This window comes from Thunnus thynnus, chromosome 13 (assembly GCF_963924715.1).
Source record: "Thunnus thynnus chromosome 13, fThuThy2.1, whole genome shotgun sequence".
Taxonomy (NCBI): Eukaryota; Metazoa; Chordata; class Actinopteri; order Scombriformes; family Scombridae; genus Thunnus; species Thunnus thynnus.
In genome coordinates, this window is record NC_089529.1 from 4,689,216 (window position 1) to 4,714,885 (window position 25,670).

General features: G+C 39.4%; 2 protein-coding genes across 2 annotated transcripts; one reads left to right on the forward strand and one right to left on the reverse strand.

The window, feature by feature from the left end:
• The first annotated feature begins 1,406 nt into the window (after positions 1-1,406).
• Positions 1,407-4,922, forward strand: hmgn1b (high mobility group nucleosome binding domain 1b). The gene is made up of 6 exons (XM_067607383.1): positions 1,407-1,609; positions 3,254-3,277; positions 3,453-3,482; positions 3,574-3,615; positions 3,709-3,816; positions 3,905-4,922. The coding sequence occupies exons 1-6, from the start codon at positions 1,592-1,594 to the stop codon at positions 3,950-3,952; spliced, it is 270 nt and encodes an 89-aa protein (XP_067463484.1). The 5' UTR covers positions 1,407-1,591; the 3' UTR covers positions 3,953-4,922.
• Positions 4,923-7,275: 2,353 nt separating this feature from the next.
• On the reverse strand, positions 7,276-18,166 carry LOC137195207 (glucose-6-phosphate exchanger SLC37A4-like). Its single transcript, XM_067607382.1, has 10 exons — positions 18,008-18,166; positions 16,000-16,511; positions 14,627-14,859; positions 11,511-11,757; positions 9,269-9,421; positions 9,091-9,176; positions 8,891-9,004; positions 8,731-8,796; positions 8,499-8,637; positions 7,276-8,381 (listed from the first exon to the last, which is right to left on the reverse strand). Exons 2-10 carry the CDS (start codon positions 16,145-16,147, stop codon positions 8,215-8,217), a joined length of 1,353 nt encoding a protein of 450 aa, XP_067463483.1. The 5' UTR covers positions 16,148-16,511; positions 18,008-18,166; the 3' UTR covers positions 7,276-8,214.
• Positions 18,167-25,670: the final 7,504 nt, after the last annotated feature.

Below are 25,670 nucleotides of genomic sequence, written 5' to 3' on the forward strand. Positions count from 1 at the left end.
TGAACTGCTGGTTTAAATATAAGTTTATCATAGTTTACATTATTTAATGCAAAATTTTAATCTGAAGAGTAACTACAGCAGTCAAATAAAAGTAGCTGAGTTAAAGTACCAAGTAGCATAAAAAGAAAATACTCAAGAAAAGTACAAGTACATAAATATTGTACTTAAGTACAGTACTTGAGTAAATATTCTTAGTTACTTTGCACCACTGCTTAACATACCAAATATTTTCACTTATAATAAACATGACACTCTTCCCAGAGCATGGGAATATCAGGATTTAAAGGATTTTACAATGGCTTGTTTTTGTTCACCACACTTTCATCATCGACTTCATATAGAGTCCAAAATATTGGAATAATGTTGAAATAAAGCTCTGCGAAGGCACATTATTCTAATTTCATCTAAGCCTAGAATCAAATACGAAATAAAACTAATATTGTCCTCACTTCTAGCTAAATGAACAATTTATAGAGGAAATTTGCCAAAAGTAAAAAAAATTAATATATCCCATAGCCTAAGGTTCTTTGGTGTGTAAGTGATAAAGCCATAAATGGACTGAATTTGAATCTGGCTACATTAACTGTGGCATCTTCATTAAATTATCTGTATACAAGATAAATAGCCAGAAATAAATTTGGAAACATTTAGAATTTGCTGTCTGTTTGTAGTGCAGTACACTTAAAGAAACCACACAATGCTCGGTGTTTTTCGTCTTCTCAGAGAGACAGAGGAGATATAACACTGTCAGTTTAGTGTCTGTGTCATTGACAAGGGGGAAATGAATGTCTCCGTGCTGAAATGTCTGAAATGACTTTCACACACAAAGCTGGAGCGCCACCGCGGTTGTTTCCACTGAAGTCATGTTTGGACCGCACACTCACAGTGGAGCAAGTGGACGGTGACAACACTTCGAGGAGGTTATTGCACAAGAGCACACAGCCTGCTAGGAGCTGTACCCACACTTATCCTGTCGCCATTTTCCCAAGCTTTAATACAAAAGACTTGGCTGGGGGAGCACACGCCCCTCTCCCAATCTATTGCCAATACACATGCCACATTTTCCTTTATCAATCGTGTAAAAGGCGCAGAATGGGGAGTATATTTTAAAACATATTGCACTCAATGCTCTTCCATATAAACATGTTGCATTTAGAGAGAAATATGCATGTCTAAGCAAGGTTAAAAGCAGATTTAATGACAATTTTCGCCTTGTTATAGCAGATGGCTGCACAGAAAGACAAATCGCTCGCCGTATTTGTTGAGTGACGTGTGACGTACCCACACAGGTAGGAGTCCAGATTTGAAATCGTGTTGCTGACCACTGTTTCGCCCAATCACCGTGCAGCGGGGGCGGGATATAGCGCCGTCAATCATGCAGGAACTATAACGGTTTGAATAGGGAGGGAGGGGGAGAATCCAATCCGGTTTGAGCTAGTTTTTCTTCCAATGGAACATTAACGTCTCGCTGCGCTGTATTAGACTGTACTTGTACAGCTTTATCCTGAATATACCACTGTATTTTCTCCTGTATTGACTTACACTTAGCTCTCTTTTTTCCTTCTACAAAAACACCCCACACAAACCAACCATGCCTAAAAGGAGCAAAGTGAGTAGACCGATATCTTTCATGCATTTAGTAATACAGCATTTATAACCCACAACTGCAATTTGTAAAACGGGCTTGTTACACAGCTTTGCGGTTTTAACAGAGTTGTTAAAATGTTGCTGCAAATGTCCGTTTTCTGTTCAGAGCGAGTGTCCACAGCCGAGAGTTTAGTCGGTATTTAGCGTCTGTTGTGATTTTTTTTCAAGTGGCTGATTGTTGGTCTTATCTCTCCCGTGCAGTGATTATCTTTGTGCCAGGTGGTTTTCAGTGTGCCGGGTTTTTTACCGCAGAATGGTGACATGCATTCTTGCATTTGTGTGTAAATACAGTGCAGGTCAGAGCCGGGGGTCGTTTTCTGTGTCGATAGATCGCTTTTCTGCAGAGAAAGTTGGCGGCATATTGATTGTTTCCTTACGGGGGTCGTCACGCTGGATACGAAAGTTTCTCCCAGAAAATGGGACCGAAATTGAAAACGCAAAATTCAGTGAAAGCATGTTATTCTGTAGGAGTTTGGCTGTAATGTTGAGGTTGTTATTTTTTGTATGGGTACTAAGTCTTGTTTATGTCTTTCTTGTGGGAAAATTAAACACTCTTATTATGATTTAATTAATCACTTTCTCTCTTTCATAAACCTAACGCGCATGTGTGTGTTTTGTTCATGCATGGCCGCCTTTATTAGCGCCGGTGAAACGCGTTTGTTGGAAGGCGTCCGTCGTGTAGCGGAGTGTCTGTGTTGTCGGCTCAGGCCAGTTGTAGGTTATGCAATGGCGAGCCTCCGTCAGCACAGCGCTGCTCCTGTTGCTGGGGGCTCCAGTAGATTCTGCTACCAGACCCACAGAGTCGCTGAGCATCTCGGAGTGACTCTTTTCAAATTCATGGCGGGAACATTCACTACACGGCTCGGTTTTCTCCCTACACTGGCAATCCCATTTATTACCAATGAATGGCTGTGTCGTGAGGAGGCGGAGTCCGCCCCCTCCTCCACCGGAGTTTTACAGTAGGCAAATCACTTGCAGAAGCTGGGAGAGAAAGCCACATGATGCCATTTGCACTACATTATGTTATTATATTACTCTGGTACACTTTTGTGTTCAAGCATGCCAAAGCACACATTCGGTTTGTTTTATGACGCTTGCGCCATACAAATGTAGTTCCTCAAAGACCATGTTTGATGTGTAAATTACAGTTAATATGTGATATTATATTTTGTCTTCTTATATATATTTATTTACTGTTTTTCCTGTAATGGAGCCTTCCAGCTAAGGTATTTCATAGGATTGTACTTCTGGAGTGACTAAACATCCTGAATCTTGATATAATGAGTGTAAACAGGCTAACTAATGAGTAGGTCCTACTCATATAGTTTTGATGAGGACTGATGTTTATATGCACTGAGATTATGAGCCCCATTGTGCAAGGTTTTAGACATTTCTCAGCCAATCACAGTGCTCGGTCTGACCTAAATCATGTATGGAGCTGTATGTGCAGCCATAGGCTGGTACTCTGTCTGGAAACGCCCACTTTTGAGTTACATAACTAATACTTAAAGCCCATGCCCCAGTCCCATCACCAATTAAACCCACCACAGTACAGGAGAGTGCAGACAATGTCCTTAATGTGATTTTTTTTGTTTGTTTCTTACAGGCAGCTGGAGGAGCTGAATCAGCGGTAAGAAATAAACAGAATGACACTTTGTTTGGAGTGTCTGTGTTTTTATTCCTCATAAAAATAATGAAACAGTTAGTCTGCTCACCCACCAGGGGTCAGTAACACCCCATCAGTAACATCCATTATCATAACATATGTTAAAAGTAATCCCCCTGTTTGTTCTCTCTGTCTGCAGCCCAAGAGGAGATCTCTCAGGTTGAAAGATGTAAGTATAGACAAGCCCAGACTGTCACAGACAATATGTATGCTGCTCACTGCTTTCTCAGTGCTAACATTAAACTTTTTCTTCCCCACAGAGACCTGCACCTGCAAAGGCAGAGCCTAAACCTAAGCCAAAGGTGGGATCTTGTTTTGATTTATCATCATTAAAGTCACTTTTTAGACTCCTGACTTTGAGTAGTGCCTAACGTGGTGAATGTGTTTGCTTGCAGAAGGCACCAGCTAAGCCCAAGAAAGCTAAGGAGGTGGAGAAGGCCAAGCCTGAGGAGAAAGCACCAGAGGCCCCCGCTGAGAATGGCGAAGCCAAAGCTGAGGAAGAGGTAAGGGTCATGTCATCGTGTATAAACATGCAAAATAAGTTCGACTCCTCTGATGTAACTTTGACGCTGTTAAAAATTTGTGTTCCAGGCACCAGCTACAGACGCAGCTGATGAAAAAGATGAGGCAGCAGAATAACATCTCTCAAACCACATCTTTTACCAGTGCTCCCTGTACCTCTTTTCTTGTACAATTCAGGGGAATATTTTTATCAACTATTTTCTAAATACAGGTTTTTTAGTAGTTTGATTGTAGAGAACACTTTTTTTTAATGAAAGAAAAAAAAAAGTCGATTTGGAGACGGGGAATTTCATCACATCCCACAATTTTGCATCGCCACGAAAGTCGCGGTCATTGTTGTTACTGTCAGTGGATTTCATTTCAGTTTTAAATGTGAAGGAGGGGAGGGTGCGGGACAGGTTACGGTGTCAACACGCAAGCACAACGTTCACAGGAGACGGGGCAACAACGGAAAGAGCTTGCCTGCGTGGATTACATTCCATATGCTTTATAAGGGACAGTGTATGTAATCTGTGCTGGGGTGGGGACGGACCAAGTCACAGGGCAACTCATTGTTTTATTGTTTATAATGAAGAACAGTGTTTTAGAATGTTTGTAAGCTTTGTTCTTGTATGTTAACTCTTGTACTCATGCAGTTTTCTTAACGAATCTGATCAATAAACCTAAAATCTCTAGTACTGGAGCTCTCCCTATCAGAACTGTGCATCACGTGTGTTGGTTGTGTCTCTGTTCTGTGATAGCATCGCAATAAATTTGTATAGCTGCTGTGAAAAGGGTTTTCAATCTTTCTATATGCAGTGTGTAATGGTACATTGTAAGGATGGTAAAAATGGAATTTGTTTTCTTAGCCAAGCTAATGAGGTGTGTAACCATAAAAAAAGAAATTGTTGAGACTGGCTTCTTAAATGCCTACAGACAAACTGTACATTATTTGAGATGTCAAATGCATACCAGCAGTAGCAATATTCATGTGGGTTTTAGGTATCTGTATCAAGTACAAGTGTGCAGTTTCTTTTTATTTGTTTATAGATGTACCTGTGTAATGATTGTTATCAACGAACCAATAAAACTCAGTTGGTAGTTGTTACGCTGTTTCATTCTGAAAAGTCGGTTAATTGTTAAGGTTGTTGACATTAGACACTAACTGTTAAACTAAAGGGTATGGTTGAAAAGTCTTTACCTAAAAATGTCAAAGGGATTAAAAGAAATCCTTTCAATGAGGCTCTGTAGAAGAAAAAGTATTATACATACTGTCAGAAACATGTCAGATTCACGGCAGAATTCAGCATATAACAACATAGTAGTGGTAAGTCACTCGATGAACAAATATTTAGTATGCAGTAGAGAAAAATGAAGGCCACATTGGTAAAGGCACCTAAAATATAACACCACGGAGGGGGTTTGCGTAAACATCTAATTCAATGGCAGATACAGGTTCATGTCAGAATTGTGCATTTTGGCCCAGCTAGAACCGTAGGTAGAAAATGTGCCTTAGAGGAGAAGAGGGCAAGTTCAGAAACAACTAGTATGGCACATTTTAGGCGACTAAGAAAGGCTATGACATTTTATACAAAGTATAATAGTCAAAGCAAGAATTCAAAACAACACAAACAGCACTTTCAGTCACACAAAACAGTCCCCAAATTATGGTTATAACAGCTCTGTCCCTATAAAAACACATGAATTAGTTTCAGCACCATGGACAGCTTCACACTGGACCACAGGTTCATCAGCTCTTGTTTTTTCTGCGTTGCCTTTTTAAGTGTTGTTATATCATGAAATATTCATCATCATTTAAGACATAATTATACCGGTGATTCACTTCTGTGTTGGTAAACAAACGTAATCCTAATGAAGATGTCAAACAGCCTGCCGTGTTCACACAGAACACAACACAGCTTTGTCTCCTTCATACTTGTAACCATTCAAACTAATTACATCACTAAAATTCTGTTAAGTACAGCACATGAAAACACAAAACAGATGTATGACCGGTTCTTTTGAATATCTATTCTGATGCTTTATTGAAGCATGCAACCCTCACTGGGTTGGTGGAAAAATTAAAAACCCACAAGGGAAATAAAATTTCCCCAATGAAATGCATAAATCTTCTAATAACAGTGACTATATTTATTTTGTAATATATTGGCAGTGGTGGAAAGTATTTACTAAAGTACTGCACTTAAGGACAGTTTTGAGGTACTTGTAGTTTCTTCTTTTCATTTTATGCTTCCTTGTACTTACAATGCATTTCAGATTTCCATTATTTAGGAGACTTGGCAGCTAAAGTTACTGGTTACATTTCAGATTAAAATTTTACTTTAAAAAACACGACCATCTTATAAAATGCAATGCATTTCAAGATTTAATCAGTGGTTCAGTTTTTGGCATGTAATTTCAGGAGAGTGTAGTTGGGGCCCTGTTTGGTGTCTATGAGTTATTATCAGCAGAGACTGATTTTCCCTCTGAATTTCTTTTTATGGTGCCATTTAAATAATTGTTCAAAGCCTCAAGAGGTAAAATTATCCAATAATTCACAAAAAAAATCAAAGATTAGAGAAAAGTCCAAATATATGAACAGATTTGTGTAAAGGAACAATGTTTTTGGGAAATGCTGTACTGAATTAGCCAACAGTATATAAAGTAGTTAAAAGCAGCTACATCTTGACCTGTTACAACAGTAAAATGCTGCATATGCATTAATACATCAGTATTATCAATAATGTTATATATAACAATAAAATGCTAACGGGGCATTTTTCATCAGAACGAGTACTTTTACTTTGACACTTCACAGTACACATTTGACTGATAATACTTTTTGTAAGACTGTACTTTTATTTTAAAATTCTGACTGCAGAACCTTTATCTGTAATGAGTACTTTTATTTGAGTAAACGATTTTGATACTCCTTTCACCACTGTATGATGTAACGTTTTTCTTTGTAAATGTTATGTCAGTGTAAAGAGGGCTCTGTAGACAGGGTGGAGGTCGATGTGGAAATACTAAATTCCTCTGTATTTAGGAATTTCTTGGCCTCAATTTCAAATAAATTCTGTCTAAAATACTCAATCTGCCTATAAAATAACTACCATGTCTTTTTTTTTAAATTGTGGAATGTGAACTGCCCCAAGGACATCTCAGTGTCCTTGAATCTATAGAGATCCAGTTTTGATGACACTCTGTATGCAATACATCAGGACCAGCAGGTAGAAATCAACAACTTGCCAGATCAGCCTGACACTGGCAATATATTGATTTGAATAGATTTAAAACCCAACACAACCTATCCTTTAACCATAGGTGTGACATGGGTAGACATTCTTCCTGCTTTTGGAAGATTTAAGCATCTTTAGTGCAACAAAGAAAGTCTTTTGGGCATTTCCAGACAAAATTTCAAAGTGATAAGTGCTGCCAGTTTACAGATAAATGAGCCAAAGTAAACTTCACATTTATTAGATCTCCTTAACTGTTTCAAGTTCATTGTACAATTCCAGTAAGATAGAAATATGCCAAAGTGGCACTGAGTGTAGACCCATTAAAACTCACAGATTTTAGAGAGTCCAGAGTTGTAACTGTTGTATTCGACTACAATATCAGTGATTAAACAGTCATGTAGCAAAGATTTGATTTCAATCCTTAAAAACATGTCAGATCTCAAAAGCTGACACGACATAAGACTGCATCAAAGTGTTGCTCTGTATCATGTAGCACAGAACTGTGTATAAAAATAACATGTTCCAGGATTACTTCTTTAAGTGAAATAATGAAGCTATTATATTTTTACAAATACTTGAGGTAAAATGAATGATGACAATGACACATGCTACCACATTTGTGTAAACATCTAGACAAATAATAGTCTAGAATGTACGGACCTCATCAGTAAACATTCAATAAATTAAATATAACTGACCTCCACTGAAGGCAATGTATGCCGTGAGCAGCTACTACTTCATCTCAACAAAACCTCACATCCTCATGTCCATACTCTCTTCAGCATACAGCTGTGATAAAGCAGTTTTACACATCCCTACATGAAACTGCTTTTATGAATCAGTGGAAGAACTAAAATATTAGCTTATGACAAATAATTATGATCTACTGTCTTTGTTCTGCTGAATATGAGGAAAAAATCCAAGTATGGGTGGTAAAAGTGCCTGATTGAGGAATTAAAGTGATTTAATGACCTACACCCACCCTGAGTGACTACAACAACCAAATTAGTCCGTGTTCGACAGTGGTTTTGTTTGGTCAAACTGGAGTTATAATAATGTGCAGTATTCTGTATACAGAGCCTTCATAACTGCAAGAACACAGTCCGCCATGTCAGGTCACATGACAGGACATCGACAGTTGGCTCATTTCAGGAAGATACATCAGTCCATTTTCTCTGCAATCCGTCCCATTTTGGTGCGTATGTTGCGTACGAGGAAGTACCCAACAGTGGCGATGGCCATTATCACCTCGGCTACCCAGAAAGCAACGTCCCAGCTGTACTGTTTGGCAATAGTGCTGAAGGGAAGTCCTGCCATAAAAGCCCCCACTGTAACAAAACAAGGCTGGATTACTCATATGAATGTGTCAATGTTGAATATGTTGTTATGAATACTTCATAAAGCAATATTGTTATTTTTGTTGGTCATGTGAATTTGCAGCGTACCGTTAGCCATCAGAGCTACAACAGCATGAGAGGTTCCACAAAAATTTGAGGGAGCACTTTCACTGGCTATCACCCCAAACAAGGCAATTGGTCCGTAAGAGGAAAATCCAAACATGGCACCGAGGAAGAGGATCCAAATCTGTGAGTGACAAGAAAATGTGAAACTGTGTTCTACAGAGATTTTAAATAAATATCCCTATTTCATCCACATCTAAAGAACTGTTAGGAATACCTCTTTTTCTGACACGCCAAGGAGGACAGAGACAGGATGGATGACTTGGACCCAAAGAGGAGCCTCCTGAGCAAAGAAAAAAACCAACTTAATGATATTTCCAGTACTGGCAAAGTGAAGTCTCATCACAGTGATGACAGTAATATTTTATTGGAATTACCTTTGGGATTTCCGGTGTGATGGTGACTCTGAACAGGTACATTGACACACACATACCAGCCATCATGACAATGAGCAGGCCATGGCGAGGGTTGCCGTGGGTGCCCAAGCCTTGCTGTAGGAAGTCAAAGAGGACGTTTATGACACTGACGACACTGATAGATAATACCAGTCAATAATTAATTGTTTCCTGTTACTCACCCGAGCTACAGCTCTGTCAGAGAGGAAACCTGCTGCGAGGCTGCCTGCGAAACCGCCCACCTCCAAGGCACTCATGTAGGTACTGCCTGCAAGCAACACAGCTGATGTCAGCACCCTTAACCAGTCAGGTTATACAAAAACCACTAAGAAACAATGGACAGTAAGTTAGTATACGTACCCATGAGAGCAGTCTGGCCTTTCTCCTGCATGAGGAACAGCTGTCCCCAGTCAGTGGCTGCCGTCTTCACCCCGAACACCACCAAGTAGCCCAGAGACAGCACCCACAGGAAAGGGGAGAGGAGGAACTCACTCAGGGTGCTCTCACCGTTGCCTGATAAAGTACGAGTGCAGTGGTACAAGCTCAAATGAACAAGAGATTAGCAATGTATCTATACAGATGCAGTATACAGTAAGTACAGAATTATGTACAGATTATTAAATGATTTTATTACTTATTCCACATAGCATGCCTGTCACATGGTATCTGATTGGTTATACTGTATAAATGACAGTTCTAAGACTGTTCAAAACTTCCAAAAACTCCACTAATAGTCCTGCCTTCCGCACTGCCATCTTCTGGTGACAGTAAGCAAAGATCTGGGGTGGTCTGGGTGGTCCTAAATTCCATGAGAAGCACTGAATTTTAGGAATACTGAATATTATCCTTGAAAGCTGTGACTGAGACGTAATTGCTGTTAAAATGTTGAGTGATTGTCTCTCTGGCTGCAGTTACAAACAGAGTTTGTAGATGGTCATTGAAATCCTCCAAAATGTGTCACCCCAGGAACAAGGAAATGATTGTGAAGATTATATGAACACATCTATGTTATAAAAAAGATGATGTCATTATTATATAATACGCCTCATGACACTGTTGGGAAAACAACCTTCAAGTAAATGGAATTCATATAAAACAACTGCAACCACATGTTTGACGTAATATGTGGTTGCAGTATGGTATGTGGTTGCAAAATGTAGCCCTTTTAACAGTCTTTCTTGGAGACACATTAAAAAGGCTGGAAAAAACACATTTGACATGTATTATAGCAATGTCCTTTCTAAATAGCAGAGATAATCCAGTGCAAACAGAAAAATACTGAAGAATTGTTACTGATGAGGTCCTGGAGCACTGCTCTGCCTGCAGGATGCATGTGTCTGGATGTGGGTGGATACATCATTGATGTTGGGTTGGAAATGAATGGCCTCCTCTTCCTGATTTGGATAATTATCTCAACATGCATCATGATAGAAGGTTTGGGGTTAAAGTGGTGACTGTGTGGGTAGTTATAGTCATCACACTGAGGTGGTTAAGTAGTGATCATGGTGGTTCTTTGGGAAACACACCTTAAGTCCAGTCTACTCCTGTCTAAATATTACTTTTTCCTGCAGTTGTTTGATATGCTTACACACTGCAAGATAAGCCCGCATGCTACTGGCTCTGTCCCAGTACACACACATGTGGTCTTGAGCACATGAGTGCAAGTTCATGTGCTGCCAGGTCGTAAACTAATGTTTCCCATGTCTGAACAATGCCAAAGCACGGGGCACTTTCCCAAATACTGCTTCGGAGTGGTATTCTGAGCCAAGTGTATCCCACAGTTCCCCTGTCTACTGTGCAACACCAGTCTAGTTGTTAGCAGTAATGTGCCTATGAGCTGGCTTTACAGCTGACAGTAACCAACAGATATGAAGAAGCTGAACTTGATTTCATGCTGGAATCAGCTGGGATATTATTATTTAGGTCCAAACATTAAACTGTTATGGCAGAACTTCCATACATGAATTTAACTCAACAGGAAAATCTATTCTTCTTGATGAAACTGATACGAATAATATCATGTATATTGTAAAAATAGGCATCAATATCATTTTGGGTTTTTTTAATCTTTTTTATTTGTATTTTGTTAGATTTTTAAAAACAAGTTCCTTCCCTAAGAATCTTATCAGACAAAAAAAACATTAAAAATAATATTGTTCAATGTTCTTCATGTATAATATAGTAAGCCAACCTGCTTCTAGATTACTACTTATTTACTGGTGGAAGTATTAGTAATCATTTGTGGAAGTTTCAACAAACAAAGCACCTGAGCTAAATTAAGCAATATTTGCACGAGCCACAGTTGGCATCATTAATCAAGGGTCTCCCAGTGAGCTCTGATAAACCTCCACATGCTTGCAGTCTTAATAGGCACTTGAGCATTGGTGGTAATTACTGGAAATACATCATATGCTACTCACAAATACCACAAGTGTGGGTATTGGGGCAGACCACTGTTGGGGTGTTATAACTAAAAAGAAGCTAACTTGGTTGGAACCACAGTGCCATGTGACTGATATGCTCTGAGGTAATCACCTTTCTATAGAGGAAGTGGCCCCTCTACCCGCTGTAATCCTACCCAGCAACCCCTTTCTTTACTCACCTCCCTTAGCCCCCTTCTTGGCTGCTGCCTCGATGCTGGGCAGGCCCACATCTTTGGGCTCATTCTTTATAAACACCAGACAAACGAATGAGAAGGCGGCACAGAAAATGCCTGACATGGTCAGGATAGTCCTCCAGTCGTAGTAGTGCAGGAGCACTGTTATCAGGATTGGACCCAGACTCCCAGCCAGGTTCATACTGCAGGACAGTACAGACCACCATGTTCCAAACTGGGAGGGTTCAAACCACTAATGGAAAAGAGACACAGGGGACAAAACAAGCAGAGAATAGTCATTTCCAAAATCCTACAATGCAGGCAGAGTTAAAATAACACAGACATATTTTCCCTTCATGTGCAAGTTTACAACTATCTCATGTTGTACATACAGTTTTTTTTACTTTTCATGCTCCACTTTCCTGAAGCAATCTACAGGTCCTGCTGCAAGCATGCTGATGGACATCATTTTTAGGTTTTTTTAGATTTAGGTTTATTAGGACCAGAACAGACTAGGATAGAACCTAGATAGAAACTAGGATAGTCCTGGACCTTTCCATTGGTGTCCCTGGTGTCCTCACAGTTCATCAACTACAAATTAGTGAAATGCTTTTAGGGAGTACTTCAGATAAAGAGATACTGCCTAAAAAAAAAAAAAAAGCCTGTGGAGTTATTGACCACTAGTAGCTAGAGAAATGTTTGTATTTGTGGGTCCCTGTTTTGTTTGTTTTTTTGTTTGAGTATGCACATACACGCAAGTGAAGCCATACACACTCCTGCCCATGGTTTCATACTATTCCTCTGATCTATAGGTAGCGATAATGCACCAAGACACACAGCAATGCACTAGCAAAGGAAAGGAAGAAGACGGATGTTAACTAATAAACATGGATGTCAACAATAAAGGCTTCAAGCTTTTCCGAAAAAAAAAAACCTCTTTGCAAATGTTTCATGAGGAGTAAATGCACTAAAAACGTTTGTTAGAACTCAATGAATTTTGGTGAGTAACTCTGAATGTAAGAAGACATTTTGGTGAAAAGTCCACAGGGCACCTTTAATTATCATAAAAGTGTTTTAAGGCAAGGACAAAATTACAGAAACATTACCTAATAAGCAACAAACCTGTGCATTTACAGCCCTTTATTTTTCATAAGCATTCGGATTCTTCTCTTATTTTACTGCTTCTGCAGTAATGGCGTCAGAGCCGACACGCCCTTATGATGTAATATGAAGGCGGCCATAAACATTCCACACAGCATACCCAGCAGAGCAACAGAGTAACCAGTAACTTGAGAATCCACTGGGCGAACACTTAAAACAGCCCACAGGCTTATTTAACATTGTGTTGATCCACAGTGTGTGGATGTTAACTCAGCAGTGGAACAGCAGCTGCAGCACTGGAGCAAACTGGGTAAGACTTTTAAAGGTAGAGTCAGTCATTCTGGAGAAAGATGGTTGATATTTGAACTAAACACCCAAACAAATACAGCCCTCCCTTCGTGCTCCTTCAGAGGCTCCAACCCCCAAATTCATAAACACGCATTACCAAGGCAACAACCAAAAGAGGAATATGGCGGAATCCAGAGCGATGCGTCAGCTGTAGAGTCACTTCTGTTCCTCTCACACTTTATGACACGTGGAAAAAAAAAAATTAATCTCATGTGAGCACAACAGTCCGTCCACACTCTCCGCCTCTCTGCGGCCTCGCCACTTCTCACTGGACCTGCGTTCAGCGTCTTTGTCCACAGAAGCAGCTGACTTTCGGTGAGCTGAGAGGACAGCGGCCGGACAAACTGCCTTCACCAGGCTGACTGACAGCAAACAAAATAGTTTGCATGTCGGCTCCATGGGAAGAAATCAACAGTGACTTATTTATTGATTCATTGATGCGGTTAATGTTGAAAACACATATACAGCGGGATATTTGTGTGATTTAAACAGCTGCCTGCTCAGGTTACGCTTTTCTTAACATGACAGAAACAGACCCAGAGCATGAAAAACTGTGAGGGTCTCTGATTCAGTGTGAATTGATAGATTTAAGAAAATGAAAGTAAATCTGTTCCATGAGAAAACACTTTCTATGTGCACTGGCCCTGGCCTCTCTCTCTCCAGTCCATCATGTCCTCACATAGACAGCTGCTTGATGACTTCCCTCCTGTCCTGTGCACGAGCACAAACGCCCCTGTTACTGATTGGCCAGAGTAGTGTTGTCTGGCTCGCTCCGAGTCACTGTGTTTACATGACCATTTACAGAGTGGTCATTTACAGAGTCAGTGCTGTGTATGGACACCGGATTTTTTTTATCAGCACATACACAGAATGGACAGCTAGCGGACCGTGAGTGGATATTTGCTGAATTTGACAAAAAGTATATTGGATTAGAATCGCTGACTATACCTTTACGGATTGTTCCTCTCACTGGAGAAGGAAAACACCTTTGGTCAAGATGTTCTTTCTTCTTTTTCGTCTACTGAGGATCTTCTATAAATAAATTCTCCTGTAATCTGATCCCCTCCAGTACGCTGAACACATGCCAAAGCCTATTTATTCCCCACCTTTTGAACACTGCTACTTTTTTAGGCAGCTTCTTACAAGCCTCAAGATGTCTCTCAGCATAGAATAGCAGGGTGCATTAAAGTTTGCTCTAAGAGTATTTACTTTAAAGTCCACCAATTCACTGCACTAATCCCAATGATCCCAAAATGATTTAATTTAATTTAAAGCAATTCCAAACACTATGTGTGAATGAGACCTACAGATTATAAAGTAATCCTTTCATTTCTCAAACCACTAACCCTGTGAACCGTCTCAGACAGCTGACACAGACTGACATCTCCTAAAACCAGACAGTGCTACCTCTGGCACAAAGGTCAGCACTGTTTGACAGCACGGAACAAGAATCCTCAAACACTTCCAACAACCAGAGTGAAAACACACACAATAGCTCTGGCAGCGAGTGGCTTCCACTCTGGGGTTACACCCTTTGACTCATTGCCCAGAATAATCACAGGCATCATGGGCGGCCTGAGTGTGGAGACTGGGACTTCCCTTGGCTCTGAACATTACAGTTACACTGAATTAGCAATCTGTGTTGCATGAGATGGCAGACAGGATGGTATTACCTTGCGCAGGACCTTCCCACACGGGGGCCAGCCACAGCCTTGTCCCAGGCCGTTGATGAACCAGAGCAGTGAGAACATGGGTACGGTGGAGGACCAGGAGAAGGCTACGTTGATGCCCCCCACCAAGAGGAGGCCAATAGAGAAAAGCCAGCGGGCGCTGATCTGATCTGACAGCACACCGCTGATGAACTTACTGATGGCATAGGCCATGGTCTGGCTGCTGGTGATCAGACCTGCAGAGACACCATGAGGGTTAATATTAAATGAATGTACAGAGCTGGGCTGCAGTTTTGTATACATGAAGGTGATATAAGTTGCATGACAACTAAGATTCAAGTCAGTTCCTCTACATGTGTCAAGGTTGCTCTTGGTAATACAAGGTAGTAGACTGCTCCACTATGACCTATGATGACACTCATGACTTGATATCATTATCAACAATATATAAAGACAACAGAGGTAGTGGGGAGTCATCTTTTTAGTAGCCGCACTTGCAACAAGGCTTTAAGGATGGTAATGCTAGATGGTTGGGCTGTGTGCCAGTCAGTTGATCAGTCAGTCTACCAGTCTGGAGCAGAGTGAAATTTCTCAACAACTGTTGGATGGATTGCCATGGAACTTTGGTGCAGACATTCATGGTCCCATCACAATGAATTGTAAGTATTCTGATGATCCCCTGACTTAATCACACATTACCATCAGGTCAATGTTTAATTTGTCCAATACTGTAAATAAATAACTGCAAAATGCATTCCCATCAGCCTCAGCTGTGCTTATTAATAAATATTAGCATACCAACATGCTACACTAAGATGGTGACCGCAGTAACGATTATACCTGCTAAACATCACCATGTTAGCGTTGTGATTGTGAGCATGTTAACATACTGACCTTAGCATTTAGATATTTTCTGGTGCTGTTTAATGGTGGATTGCACCCAATGTTATCTTCAGTACCACCCTGTATTGTTTGTCATTGTTTCTCTTGTGCTACTTGCAAGTTATCCATTGAGGTCAAGTGTGGTATTGGAAAATCTCTGTCACAGGCATAGGGATAAGCCTAAACAAAAATGTTACATAGCAAAGTATGGTATTAATCATTAGCACAATGCAGACGCAATCAGAAGGTGGGACGAAGGTGAGGCTGACAATGCAGCACTTCAAAGAATAAAACTATTTTTAATGAATAAACTTGAATGTTCTGGAAGTAGTTGCATCACTTCAGTATTTGTTCTCCAAAGTGCATGCTAATACCTTTGCACTGTACGTTTGGCAAGCTAATAAGCCAGATTTAGGCATTATGGCACAATGGTTTTGGCAAATAATACACTAATTACAGACAAACAAGACAAAAAAATGAATGCTATGTCTTACCCAGGTCATCTTTGTCCAGTTTAATCTCCTCCATCACAGAGGGCATGACGAAGGAGAAGGTCTTCCTGTTGAAGAAGTACAGCGAGTAGCCGCTGAACATGCAAAAGAAGATGACCATGCGGTAGTAGCCATAACCCGTGGCCCCCATGATTGCACTTGATCAAACAAAAAACTAAGAATCAAAAACTTCAAGGATGAAGAGGAAAAACAATAATTATTTCTCCAAAGCCTTCTCTTCAGTGTAGTGACATCTAGTTGTAACCAATCAAGTTGAGTGCAGTGCTGTTATCAGTGGCTTTTGTTGGACAGCTCTCAGTAAAAAGTCGACGCTATCAGCTGGTCGTTTGCACTGGGACAATGGAGGTATGAAAACAAGATGCAGCATCGGCTGGGTAGCACTGATTAAATGTTTTCCATGTGAGAAAACTCTCTTGACAGCACTCTTCTTGCAGGCTAGTAGCGCCGTCTATCTGTGAGGCTGCTGCTTGTAGGAGCGAGGACAGAGGACTGGCCTGAAAATAAAAACAACATAACAAATATGATTTAAGACAGAAGCGATTTCTGGTTATTCTAGAAATGCAGATAATATAGCTCTTTTTCATATGGACACTCAGCTTTAATGAGTTTCATGGACACATAATGATCATTTAAAGGGGACCTAGTATGATCATTTCCAGCTCTATATTTTTATTCTGGGACTCCACTAGAGTAGCTTTGCATGATTTACAGTTCAAATTAGCAGAGCTTTGTTAGCGGCGCTAAAAGCCGGTCAGGAATAGTACAAGAAGAAACAGCCACAGTGACGATGATGTTTAATGAAGAGCTGCAGATGACCAGCACATCTCCCAAAGATTAACTACTTATTTTACTTTGCTGAGCTATGTCATGGCGTCATAGCTCAGTGTGACTACCCCCAAAACAATGGAAAAATACCATAATGTTAGCAGAATGGAGGAGTGAACTCACACGCTGTGCGTGGAGCAGCTGACCATATAAAGAAATCCATCACAAGCTGATGTCAGCTGAAAGAAGAATAAAACCTTGGAAACCGAGCGTTCAGAGCAGTCTGAAGCCGGTGCTTTTTACTCACAGGGATTACTTCTACATATGTTTACCTCATTATTTGACACTTTGGCCACGTTTAATATGAACATTCAACATTGTAAGATTATATATATGACTGAAAACAAGGAAAAGCATAATAGGTCCCCTTTAACATCACATTTAATCACACCCAACAAATCCTTTATAGACTTGTTATAAAAAATAAACTTAAGTTATCTGAAGCTGCCTTTCTGCAAATACAGATTTTTTTGTCATGCTGGTGGTTGTGATTCTGTGTGGTGGTCAGCTGACCCAGTCCTTCTACGTGTTCAGGTGCAGGTTCAGGTGCAGGTTCAGGATGAAGTGACATCCTGGACCTGCAGCTCAGCTTGTTCTGTGTTTCATTTGTGTAGCAGGTTGTCATATAAATATCACAGTTGTTCCTTTAACTGGCTTCGGCATCTGGTTTGTCACAGTCAGCAACCCTGAAAATATCAGGTGTCGTACACACGGAACTTTTAACTTAGAGGGCTGACCTGGTTGTGGCCATTTTTAACAAAGTTAAGAGGGCCTTAATGAGCGGTAAGAATTCCCTCCAGTCCTGCCAGGACTACAGTTTTACACTGTTTCGGCTTTTACACTTAAATGGCAGCCTATATGTTGTCTTTGTAACCATTTCTGGTGGAGGAATACGGCGTAAAAAGCGTATACAAACATAACAAATGATAAACGGATACACTCACGAAAACCAAACATTCCTGATAACATTGATACAGAATATCCTCAGAGTTACTCGTGGCGAACTGATTTGTGGGGCGGTCCGAGCATTTCAATGTCACTCGGCCTACATCTTATCAATGCCAACATGAAGCAACACGACACGTCGATACTCGAGGCCATACGATACTGTACTTCACTGTATCGCTGCTACACAGAATGAGGAAATGCCTGTAAAGCTGGTTACCTTTCATTCGCGTCCCTCTTGGTGGTTCCCATCCATGCTAAATGACGCCGCGCGCTCACGTGTCTGCTGTGTCCTTGAGCGCGTCACCGCGACAGGCTCAGACGACGGGAGCGAGCCACCGTGGCAAAAACTGATCCCCTCCACGGGCTATAGCTTCACATGCCGCACTGCGATTCATGAATGCATTTGATGTGAGGTCTTGAATCAAATGTTGGTAATCTGATAGCGATCAATCCTCATGCCGCCAGACTCCATTTAAAAATATGTGACTTTAAATTTGTGACACAGACAAGCCGGTATCTTTCACCATATAATATCGTCAACGAATTAGTTGAGGGTGCTGATGAATTCGGCATTCGTATCTCACGGTTTGTTGGCATATTTCAATAAAAATCTTAACATTTAGCTCACACTGCTCACTGCTGCCCTCTGTCGGTTGAGGGCTGGAGGCTGAGGGCTGTCACTGAAATAACTGCTGCTGGTTGTGCTCATGCAGGGTCAAATGGTGAGGGCCTGCAGGTCCTTCAAGGTGTGCATGTTTAGTGTAGCCTTGTAGAGCTTTTTCACAGCAGACATTTTGATTTAGCAGGAAAAAACACAGGTGGAACTGAAAATGTTAAGGATTGCTCATTTCCAAGGAGGCCATACAGTTGAACCATCATACCAGAGTCATTAATTGGGCAAAAATAAATGGGATTCAGCCATCATTAATGTTATTAATTGCACGTGCTCTTTGCTTTCTTTGATCATTTTTTGCCTATTTAAAATGACCCAATTGCCTGCCAACCTGCTCAACAGCTATGGGATTTGTGATTTGAATGTCTGCTGGTTTCAGTACAGTGTGCAGGTGTACTGTACTGAAAGTCTGCATATTTAATGTGCTGAACTGGAGAAAACCTCTCATTTTGTGGTTATGTAAATACTAGTCGAAGCAAATGTATAAGTTTGTTTTTTAAGTCAGATTCAGCAGTGAATCAGTGCAATAAGGTTATATGGTTCACTTTACTTATCATCGCCAGCTGGAACAATGCCGTATCAGATCATCTTCAAAGCCCACAATTCAAAGCTTATATCACTGCAAGAAAAGAGCCAACTCCTGTCTGCTGAGTGTTTGTAAGGCCTCACGTGTGGGACATCCTTGAATGCAACATCTGGGGCCTGTCTCACAAAGCAGGGTTAATTTAGTTAGATGGGTAACAGTGCTGAGGATAAACATAAAACCTCAACAAATCTGGCACTGAAAAATAACTTGAATCGTGAACTGAGAAAAAAAATCTTCAGGAAAAGAAAATACACTCATTCTTTTTTTTATTTAATGATCCAGAGTTCAGTCTCCGGTTCAAACACCGCGTTTCCTTTTTTTTCCTCTCCTCTTAACTATTAAGTATTTTCTTTTCTTCTCTCAGCATTAAAACTGTGGTAATGAATGAACCATTTCATCTAGTTTATTTCCTAAAATGTAGTTTATATAAATCCCTTTTTTTCAGACGCCTTCAAATGTGCAGTCTTCCCACTCTTCAAATTGACCTCTTCAAGTTGTATCAATCACAGTTTGCTCCAATTAAAAACTTTTATGTACAAATGTTTTCATACCAGAGTAAAATGATCCTAAACCCTCTCCTTTACTGATAACAACAAGGATCGCTCACCACTCACTGATTCAAAGATCTACATTGTGTCATCCAGCTTCTAGTGATCAATACTTGAAGCATCTCTAGTTAATATTGTAGTAAGAATTTAATCTTATTCCACAAATCAAAACTAGGGTGCAACTGACTAATGCATGCTGGGGGCCAACAGGCTTATTTCACAGCAGACATACTGACATGTCATAGCAGGAAGAGCACATGTGTTACTACTAACATTAACAATGGCTCGTTCTGTTCAACTGTCTCAGTCATTGACAGCCATTGTCATTTTGCATCATCACTGAGAGGTGTGGAATCACTCACCAGAATGATAATTTTCACATTTATACAACCTGATGCAATGCATCATTGGATTGTTTTTCATTCCATTATGAGGATGTTTGATTCTATATTGTGCATAAATTTCACACTCCAGCTGTATTCCAAATCCATACTGCATACTAACACTAAGCAGGTTTTGAGCATGTGTGTGTATTCACCTTGGAAAAGTGACAAAATAAAGTTTACTCATAAAAAAGTCAGTGTACAGACTAACTTTTAAGTGCTGTTGACAGACGATGCTACACACACAGAAAACAAGTGAGCTACTCACAGCTGGAAAGAATTAAAACTAATTGATGTTGGTGAAATAGCTCCAGGAACATCCAAGAAAATCATTTTCTTGAATTTTTAGAAAAAACATTGTGCTGTGTCTTTGTTGAGTTTAATTGGCCGTGGCATTCTAACTTCACAGTTGCGAATGTATTGCATCATTTCTTCTTGGTATGAAAGAGTAAAATATGTAGCTTTCTTGTGTACTGACACGAGCAGTATATTATAAAGTATATATGAAGGGTAAATATAGTGAACTATATGGTGAATAGGGACTGATTCAGACAAAGTCCAGAACCTGAACCAAAGCAATGTCTTTAAGAAAGTTATTGAATTACTTGCTTCACTTTTGATTTGCTGCATTTCTCTAAGTGATGGCTGAGTCATTTTTTCCTTAATGTTTTCAATTTGGTCAACAAATAAAATTTATAAATGTTAATGCTGCCAGAGTATATTCATGCAACATGTCTCCCTGATCATGTGATATCAAATACAGAGTTCATGATCAATTTATTAATTGATATTAATATTTATTACCAATCTGAAAGGTCCTACACACCCATGGTGAACCCACACAGGTGTTTCCAATTCATGTGGATGATTAACGCGACCTCCCCTCGGGACTGTGTGGGTGTGTACAGACTGAGAGAGATGTTTGTTAGAAAGGGAAACACATATTTATCAGTCACTGGAGTTTAGTTATCTCACGTCATTTCCAGAAAAACTTCACTTAACTGTATCCTGAGCTGAGGTCTAATTAGCTTCATTAAGTAAAAACACCAATGTTGGTATGCAGGGCCTTTCTGTCTGCTCTCAGTTTGTACTAGAAATACTTTTAGGTGAGAATACTGTTAATGAATGTTTTGTCTCTTCTGTAGTGATTTGTGCGAAGACACTTCTGGCCAACAGATGGAGCTAAAGTAATGTGTTATTTGCAGCTGCTGTATAAAGCAGTCATAGCTTGTCATGGATGCATCATCCAGGGAGAGAGAGATAACTTCAAATAAAGTCATTTAGAGTCATGGTTGCACTTGTTTGCGTCTTGTGTTTTTATTTCCTTTTTTTCACTCCTTTATGTTTTGGCTTGAGAATGAGGCTTTATGCCCTTCACAGCTGAGAGGTCTTGTGGTTTCAGTCACAAATCTTCTCAGCACACAGCTGACAGAGTCACTGATCAACCACTCTGTCAAACCCTCACAAATATGTTATTTGTCATTTTGTGGTATGTGACAGAATATGTGGTGGAATATTCAGGTCACCTTTGAAAGCCAGCTCTGCCAGTGAACCAGTTACAGAAGATGAAGGTGCGTCTAATTGTTTACACTGCAAATGAACAAAGCAATAAATGCACTGATTTGCTCAATTATTTCACACTCACAATTAAGAGTAATTTAATTGCTGGTTTTCAATCACCTTTTTTTAAAAGAAATACAACTAAGATTAAAAGAAAATTATCTCAGTTTCAGCAAAATTTGTATTCTGATTATCATTAAAACTGCAGAACTGTTATTTGTGGTGAAAAACCATCACATTCATTAATCCTGACGGACTGAAAACACAATACTGCATCTAAATGTTGCATTTAAATGTAAATATCATAAAACCTCCAGGCATCTCTTATGGATTTGACCATCCCTCTCTCCAATATATATACACACATTTTATTCACTCATGATATTTTTGCAGCTGGAGTCTCCACTGGTTGCCTGGCAACCTGAGGGGGTCTACAAGATACATAACTCCCTGTAAAATCATAACTTCAGCTGAACAAACGATTCCTGTCATTCAGTGTATGTAATATCATATTCCCTGAAAATGTCCAGTCCTGCATATTAGCTACATCTATCTCACCAAGTGCTGCTCTGATGACCTTTTAGAACAGCATTAAATACTTTTTTGGAAGGAGTTTTATCAGATACTAGCTCTCAGTTTTCTTTATAACAAAATTGTGGATTCATGAATGTGCTTCATTGGCTTCCAAACCAAACCTGGTCTGCTGGATTAAGAAATATAATTGGAGCAGTGTTAGATAATAAATAATCATTGATAGATGCATCATTCATTTTTGCAACATTTTAATGCACAAAGCTACATTGTTAACTCTTACATACTGTTCATATTCTGATCCTCTCACAATTAGTCTCTATACAAAACCTCTGAACCACAAATCTATTTTTCATCCATAACTACCTTATCAGTCATTAATAAATGGGTGATTAATACTTAATGAAGTTTAAACATGAGAGCAGAGAGTGTATTCTTTGGGTTTTACAGTATTTATATATGATAAAGAAAATACATTCACAGTCACTACATTATGATCCTATGTCACATAAAAAAGGAGAACATACTAGCCATAATTATTTCAATGAATATTATTGAATGTGAAGAATGCAATAACACTTTTGAATGGTGATTTTCAAATTTTTCAATAAATAGGGTCAAACTTAACCTAGAAAACCTTCTATGTACAAAAATGTGCATCAGCTACACAAACAATTTAAAAAAGTTAAAATATGTCCATATCATATTATTCTGAGTCACTTTGGGAAAAGTCATCCAGTTTCAGACTAAAATTAGGTGTTAAATTGGGTTTGGGGTATTTTCACTGCTCTAAAATGTAAAAATTTGACCTGCACAGTATATGAGGTTAAAAAAAAACAACAACTTTCCATCCTACAGCTTTAGATAAAATTCATAAAATAGAAAACACACATGCACATGACCCTGTACCTCTAAAGCATATTAAGCATAGTTGACCCTACGTTAGTTCCTGTCTGCTTTGGGTTGTTTTGAGTTGCTCATTTTTACAGAATTGTCCTTTTTCCCTGTTAAAACAGGGCCAAAATCCCAGCATGCAAAGCGACTAATTGCAAACATAAGTATGGAACAATTAATACCGACATTTTAAAAAACTTAACAAGTTTCAAATCTTAGTTTCAGCTTTATACATTGTGAGTGTAATTTAGGAGACAAGGCCCAAACTCTTAATTCTGCAACTGCCACAGAAACTGAACTGACATTTGGAGTGTTTGTAGTTGTATGTGGAGTAGGATGAATATTGACAGTGACAGGTGTTTGGAGCTACATTTAATCCAATGTCAATATTCATGCTGAAATGTAGACAGGACCATTTTGACTTTTCAAAACACACTTCCCTTCTACTCTGTTATCTGCAGACTGATTATTGGTGATTAAGGTGATTCTTTACAATACAAGTTCATACACTATTTATATGCTGGTAAGAGGGGAAGCAACAGTGCTTGAACACTATGATGCAACCTACATACATACCTCAAACCTGGGTTTAAATTATTCAAGATCATGTCTCATGACTGCACTGTAGAATTAATTAAAGATGAATTTACGCCCAAATGGCAGAGAATGTGCATTAAGGAAACAGCTTCAATTATGTGTATGTGTGTGCTTTACTCAGCTTGTGGGGGCCAGTTGGAGCTGTGGGCATCATTCAGAAATGTGGGGCATTTAATCAAACCACTCTTTGAAAATGGACTATTAGGTGACCTTTCAAGGTTTGGTTCAATTCAAGCATTGAAAACTAATTGAGACATTTGTGGCTTTACATTGTGTTAATATGTTCACAGGAGACATTAGCCTACTTAAATGTCAGATTTTTCTTATCTGCAATTATAGCAATTACAATACTAAGAATTGTGGGTGCATTTATTTTTATAATTGTCTGCCTGCTCATCCACAATATCACAGCTAGTTGTGGCCTCAACAACTGTTGGCCTATATTCACGCTGTCCTGTCTTTCTACAATCCTACAATCACTGGTCAACTCACAATTCTGTTCACAATTCTGTACCTTTGTGTAAGAAGATAATGGCCTTCAGCCACAGCAGTCAGGCTTTAGACCTTGTGCCTGTATCACAAAGCAAGTAGTGGGTTAGCCAGCTATCTTCGTGCTTAAGTCAGGTTTTCTGGTATAAAAAAGGTAGATCACAAATGATAACCTGTGCCGCACAGGTAACTGGCAGGTAAACCTCAGAGGATCAGATCAGCTTTCTGGAAAAACTGACTCAGTATCCTGACAGGGACATAAGAACTGAGTTACAATAAAGTGACTATCATTTTAGAAATAATCCCTCAGCTGTTCCAGGCTTCCATATCCACTCTGTGTTTAAAACAAAGCTGCTAACAAACAGAGATAGTTCACCACACTAGATATCTAATGAGTGGCAATTACAGCTCAATTTTATTGCAAAGTTTCTTTCATTCTTGACAGTGTGGGCTATTATTCCCTCTCTGCTGCTCAGAATAGCATGAGGCGACTTCATGATGATTATTAGAAATAAAGTATACCAATGGTTGTCTTTAATTAGAAAAAAATCCACATTCTGTTAATTAGCAACTTGTATAAATGCAACTTTTCTTTTTCTTGTCAGATGAAGCATGAACTACTTTTCCTCTCCACTATCCTCTCCTCTGTGCAGCAGAAACAGTCTTACATGGCTTTTAACTTTTTATATATTACATATTCATAACAGTTTGTTCATCATGAGATAAAAAAAGTAAAAATACTCTGAATATAAATATTTAAAAACACATATAATAATTCCTTATAGCGTTAGCTTTAATATTTGGATATTATTCCTAGTGTTTCTACAGCTTCTTTTTTATTAAAGTTGTGTGATTATATTGTATATATTAAATGTTTGCATTTCCAAAGCTCAGATCTGTACTCTGAATGGAAATCTAATACATAAAGTGCAGCATCATAAATACTTAGGAATTTGGTTTGATGGTTTGCAAAAAGCTAAAAATTCACATTGGGTTAAGTATCATCCTTTCAAAACAGATGTAATATGCGCATGTTCTTTATCTATCTAAACTTCCACATTACTAATACTTCAAAAAAACACATCAGCATAAAAGAAGAGAAATAATGAGTCTGGGACTGTCACTCCTGTCCAGATGTGGCACAAAGGGAGAAGAAAAAGTTACCCAGCTTGTTTAATCGACTTTTACCAACAGCAATCATGGTTTCACAGCAGGAGAGACGGGCCATGGCACAGGAATTAGCTTCACATACCAATTAATACATCAAATCTATCCCCTGCTGCTAGAGACTTGGCAGGGCCATTACGACTCCCTGTCCTTCCTTCCCTCCTATATCTCCCTGTTGTGAATGAGGATCTACCCCCTGGGGTTACATGTATTTCCTGCGGATCCAATTTCACCTGCATGCAGCACACTGTCAGTCACACCGTCAAAGAAATGTCACTTGTTCTAAACCCTTTCATTTATAATCAGTTCATTCAATTGAATAATGTATTGCAGGGATGGGGGAGTTGATGCAGTTCTCACAAATTCAAATTCACATACATGAGCAATAGGTTAAAATTAACATGACGCTCTCCCAAATGCAAACTGGTTGCTATGGATATTATGTGTCCAGG

Coding starts and splice junctions, on each gene's coding strand:
- hmgn1b (XM_067607383.1), top strand. Junction 3,278..3,452: donor CTGGAGGAGCTGAATCAGCG/GTAAGAAATAAA, acceptor CTCTGTCTGCAG/CCCAAGAGGAGATCTCTCAG. Junction 3,616..3,708: donor AGCCTAAACCTAAGCCAAAG/GTGGGATCTTGT, acceptor GTTTGCTTGCAG/AAGGCACCAGCTAAGCCCAA.
- LOC137195207 (XM_067607382.1), bottom strand. CDS start 16,147: ATGGGGGCCACGGGTTATGGCTACTACCGCATGGTCATCTTCTTTTGC. Junction 11,758..14,626: donor GTGGGAAGGTCCTGCGCAAG/GTAATACCATCC, acceptor CTTTTCCATTAG/TGGTTTGAACCCTCCCAGTT. Junction 8,638..8,730: donor TTGGCGTGTCAGAAAAAGAG/GTATTCCTAACA, acceptor TGTCACTCACAG/ATTTGGATCCTCTTCCTCGG.